Here is a 5,157-nt window from a genome sequence, read left to right as displayed (position 1 = left end):
TGTAAACAACAATATATCACTTTAGCATTTAGAAGAGACGAACATATTTTATTACTCTTGATTCCAATAGATAAGGAAGTTGTCTATCCACACAAGACGTTGCTCTTAATAATACATTATATAAACTGACGAGGAAAAGAAAGTACACAGGTGTAATTGTTTCTGCAATCCCAAATTTGTGTTCTAACTAATAGAATTATTGATGAACACTGAACGAAACCAGCATGTTTCATTTGCCAACATACAACCAAAAACATTTGTACATGTTTTGCACGAAATTTATCAAACGTGTGATTATTGTCCCATGCATAAGCACTTTTCATACAAAGGGAATAAAACCTGCTTGTTGCTAAGACTTAATAATTACTTGGCAAAAATCTCACGAGGAAATGCCAAGACTGACGTCGGCGCAACGACAACGGGCCACAGGAATGTCACAAATGGGTGCTTCCAACAGCCATGTTGCAAGGTACAAGGCAAACCATAATTGGGTTGTTTAACCATCTCATCATGACAAGCCAGCCAGAAGTAAACGTCCCAGAGTCACAGCACCCCAGGAGGATCGCTATCTGCGGGTTATTCACCTACGCAACCGGATGTTGACGGTGACGTCATTGGTAGACACGTCATTTGGTCTTTGCAGGAGACGATTTACAGTGGCAAGACGACTTCGTGCTGCTGGCATATGGACCAACCGACTGCTGCGCGGAATGGCCTTGACCTTCCAGCATCGTAGGAACCGTCCACAGAGGTCATCACTACATAATAATAATTAATAATAAATAATAATGGGTGTTTGTAAAGCGCCAGTGTCTACCCACGCATGCATGCTCATCTCTGTTTATTGTTACATTGTCATTTTGCTGATAAAATATTTGTACATTTGTGTGCTTCAAGTTTACATTTCATGAAAAGGTTTTGTTGTTTTCATCTTACAAGAAGAAAACACATCTTGTGTACTTTCTTTTGCTCGTCAGTTTAATTGTTTTCTTATTTGCTGAAAAAGTTGAATACGGAGGGTTTATTTTTTTACCAAACAGAGGTAAGTAATGTAACCATATGCATCCTCAATTCAATGCGAAAGTGTTGTGTGCGATTTCCTTATGTTTGTGTCATCTTTCAGAGAAAACATTGTATCACCGTCCATTCTGAGACTATCAAGTTTCATTCAAAGAATTTCAGGCCAAGTTGCCTGCTGCTGCACACCCGTTCACCCGTTAATTATATAGATATTCTAATCTATTCTGAGGCCGATGGACTCAAATTTTGAATAAGAATTAACCATGAAATTAATATTTATGTGACACACATAGATTAATTCTGACAGCTGTGACAGACTGAAATGTTATCCAAGGCGGTATGATATTACGTCCCTTCCTTCACTAGTTACCGCGTGAGGGCGCTCATGTAGTCCTTCCACCATTTTCTTCAAGTTCGTTGGGAGCCTGTGAAGGACAAGTATCAAAGTAGGTGGTAAGGTGCTTAAATGGAGCTGCATTTATTTGTACTGACTCTTAAGCAACCATTATGCAATGTTGACGAACTCTAAGCATAGAAATCGAAACGTTAAAGCTCATGCACTGAATGAAATTCCGAAACTGGTGATTAAGTTGTAGACCTTCTGTTTTCGTGCAGTATGCCCGGTTGATCGAATTCTGGTTATCAGGAATACATATATGTAACAGTAAGTGCTTGGGCATGCTAGAATAATAATGATCAGGTGCCCCCACTTTTACATTTCTATTGGCCATGTACCAAAATTCAATATGAAATGAATGTTAGAAAAAACACGTTTGTATCTTATAAACTGTGTCAGAAACTGCATGGTGACACTAAGTAAGTTGACTATTGTAAGAACGACTAACGCAGTGGAGGAAACAAAGGCAGTGAGATAAATAAATCATAATTCTTTCAGTATCAGGCCATCTCGCTTATCTCAGCCAGGACAGGATAAAATCTGAACTCATGCTGAGATATTCCATTTGTTAAACAATATGTTGGAAATTCACCTATACTGGCTATGGACTCCTGCAAGTTATATTGGGCCGCTTGACATTATTTCCATAGACTTACATGTTGATTGAGTGGGTAAGAGTTCTGCCCGTAACTGAACCCCCATCAAAAGCCAAAGTAACGTTACAAACTAATATGCATACTGCACCCTAAGTCAGTCTAAGTAAACATAGTCTCAGTGTATTTCGTTACACTCCACCACTAAGTCTAACAAAACCTAGTAGAAGGTCGCGTCAGGTAACCTTTGAGCGACCAATGACCGCCAATCAAATGTGAGACGGTTAAGTAGATTTAACCAATCAGACAACAGCTACTATTTAGGGATCGGAGGGACTTTGAGAATATTCAGGTCACCGACACAGATCTCTCCACAAACAAAAATCTGCATATAACACAATTATTTGACCTGCAGTATATACGCTTTGGGGTTCGCTAAATAGCATTCGGAATCGTTCGAATACGAACCTTTTCGAGATAAAAAGTTTAAAAGGTATGTGCCAATGTGCACTTTCACGATTCGGTAAGCTGTGTCAATCTCAAAGGTCACCTGACGCGACCTCCCATAAGGTTTTGTTAGACTCAGTAGTGGAGTGTAACGAAAAGTACTGAGGATAAGTTTACTTAGACTGCACCCTAAGTACACATTCAATAAACTAGAAAGTAGAACAGTTAAAAAAAAGTCAGTGAACTTATTACAGTTTTGGAATATTACATCAGGGAAGGTGCAAATGTTCTACGTAAAAGGAGTGGGGTACGGGCAGAACTCTTTCCGAATCATCTTACCTACAATCACATAATTCTGTTTAGTTAAGTTAATGAACATACGTACAGTGCCATAAACTGCTTTAACATGGCAGCCTGAACCATTTATTGCACATAAAATATTTGCATTCCATAAGTGACTGCAAGTGAAGATATTTTAGTTTTCATGATGTGGATTAGTACATAATATACTTTGGGCATTCGAATTGGAACAAACACATTGTTTGGAGCATTAAAATATGCCTGACCTGTGGTTAGTTTTACTTTACTTTTGATAGCAATTGTACAAGGACTCACCTAAGTCTTTTACTGTATCTGCAACAATGTAATTTAGAGGTTTATTTTTGTCTACAGATGGCGGGCGGAGTGGAACCTGTACGCTATCCCTACTCTATAGCAGGAAAGATCAAGCTGTTTCCGTTTAGGTTCCATTGGAAAAACGGAAGATTTGTTAGATATTTGTCGTATGCCCTACTTGCGACACTACCTGTCATCTTCAAAATTCACAGTGGAGGTAAGTTATGAGAATTTGTGTAATAAGAATAATGCTAAACAGTACCATTTCATGAGGGAAAAGGTACTAGATATTCTACTCAATAGTTACCAGTTAGTGAGTAGTAAGGACAATGTTTTTGTTCTTTGGGTCACATTTAACATTTTCAATACGTTGTTCTACATTTACAGTGCACTCTCCTGGTAATGTTCGACAATGGGATCAAATCAGGAAGAACAGGGAACGTAAGTGAATTTTCCATTTTGAACGTGTGCCAGTTCGTTACTTAAAGGTCACATGCAACGTAAAACACAACTTTGCAGATTCTGGTACCTTTCGGTATGCACTTACCGAAACAAATCATAAAAAATGCCAATTCAACCTATAAAGTTGAAAAAAACGCGATGAAAAAAAAGCCCGCGAAATCGGAGTTCAAACGTTTCACTAAATTCCCCCCAGCGCTGGGGGGAAAACTGGTTTCAACAGCTGTGCTGCGCTGCGTCCATAACGCATGCGCAGTGAATAGGTTCGCGGAGCTTGAAACAGTATGCATGCCCAGCGTCTGAGGTCGTGAGCAGTAGTCTAATCTTGGTTGTGTACACAAACAAGTAAATGATCTACTCGTTAAGTAAAACAAACTTGTTGATTGTGGTAAGCAGTCTCTGTCACAGAGAAAGCTCAGTGTCTGGTTTATTCACACCTAGATGTCTGCCTGCCTGTCTGCTAAAGACAACATGCAGTACACAGCTTCAATCATTGACCACGGGCAATTTGAACTTAACACCTATTAGAGTATACGACATAAAGAAAATACGTTGATTTAGGACTCGCGCACCCGAGTCCCGTCTCTGCCACATTATGTAATTCGGCACGTGTGATACACATGACATGTTTTTATGTCTGTGGGTTGCAAACAAACTACATTCACTTTTTTCGGATGACTGGATCTGACGGAAACTGGTGTAAACTCTTGTCAGTTTCAAGTCCTGCCTTGTACTTGGACGGATGACAGATTCCAGCCACGCTGTTGTTTACCATCTCTACTGATGTGATTTTTGATTGGATCGAGCGCAAATTCAGAGAACATGTATTTTCCAAACCCAACATCTCTATATACATTCTTCATGGATAACGACTTGTTTTAGTGTATATGATTTTGTTTGACAACAGTATATGAATGCATACTGAAACGACGCATCAAGTACACAAAAAGAAGTTGTTATCCATAAAGAATCTTTCTTGTGACTGGCTATACTTCTAAAATGCCCATCAAACAGATCATCTGTCTGTACACACAATGAACCCTCACCAGATCAGCAAATGAAACAGCCAATCAGAATCCGTCGTTACACTTGAGTGCACATCCAGGTGCTAAGACTGGGTTCGGTCTCCCGAGGGCTTCGTTTCGGGGGAAGTAAGCCCAAGTACAAAATATTGCACTTTTGAATCGCGATTGTACGCTTATAATTTTGTTTATTTGTTTTTTTAAAGCAGCAATGTATATTATATGTCATGAATAAGTGATAAATGTGTTTTAATCATGTTTGATTTTTTGGTTGCATGTGACCTTTAAGCAAATCAACTAAAGTAGATTGTAAGCATGGAAACAGTGTTGTATTTTATGTTTTACCTTATAGTGTCTCAAGTAATGGCAGAGTAAATATAACAACTGTAGAATTTTGATTGTCAGTTTACATATCCCTGAAATGACATTGATTGATTGTTCATTTCTTTTCAGACACCCACTTTGATCCCCCTCATTAACTAATTAACAACTTTAGAAGAAAATCTCCTTCAGTGTACCTCTAGGAAGAAAGGACGAGAGTGTGACATTTTGTGGTTAATGTACAAAAATCCTTACTGAGATGTAAATTAAAAGTTCAGATGAA

The 5,157-nt window shown here is 38.7% G+C and overlaps 1 protein-coding gene across 2 annotated transcripts; it reads left to right on the top strand.

The window, feature by feature from the left end:
* Nucleotides 1–1,380: 1,380 nt before the first annotated feature.
* LOC137293696 (uncharacterized) lies at nt 1,381–5,157 on the top strand. 2 transcript variants are annotated; one of them, XM_067824398.1, is made up of 4 exons: nt 1,381–1,466; nt 3,130–3,289; nt 3,460–3,513; nt 5,007–5,157. In XM_067824398.1, exons 2-4 carry the CDS (start codon nt 3,130–3,132, stop codon nt 5,030–5,032), a joined length of 240 nt encoding a protein of 79 aa, XP_067680499.1. In that variant the 5' UTR covers nt 1,381–1,466; the 3' UTR covers nt 5,033–5,157. The 2 variants fall into 2 exon arrangements, with proteins under 2 accessions (XP_067680499.1, XP_067680500.1); XM_067824399.1 differs by having other exon boundaries at nt 1,403–1,473.

This window comes from Haliotis asinina, chromosome 8 (genome assembly GCF_037392515.1).
Source record: "Haliotis asinina isolate JCU_RB_2024 chromosome 8, JCU_Hal_asi_v2, whole genome shotgun sequence".
Taxonomy (NCBI): Eukaryota; Metazoa; Mollusca; class Gastropoda; order Lepetellida; family Haliotidae; genus Haliotis; species Haliotis asinina.
This window is presented reverse-complemented; position numbering and strand designations above follow the sequence as displayed.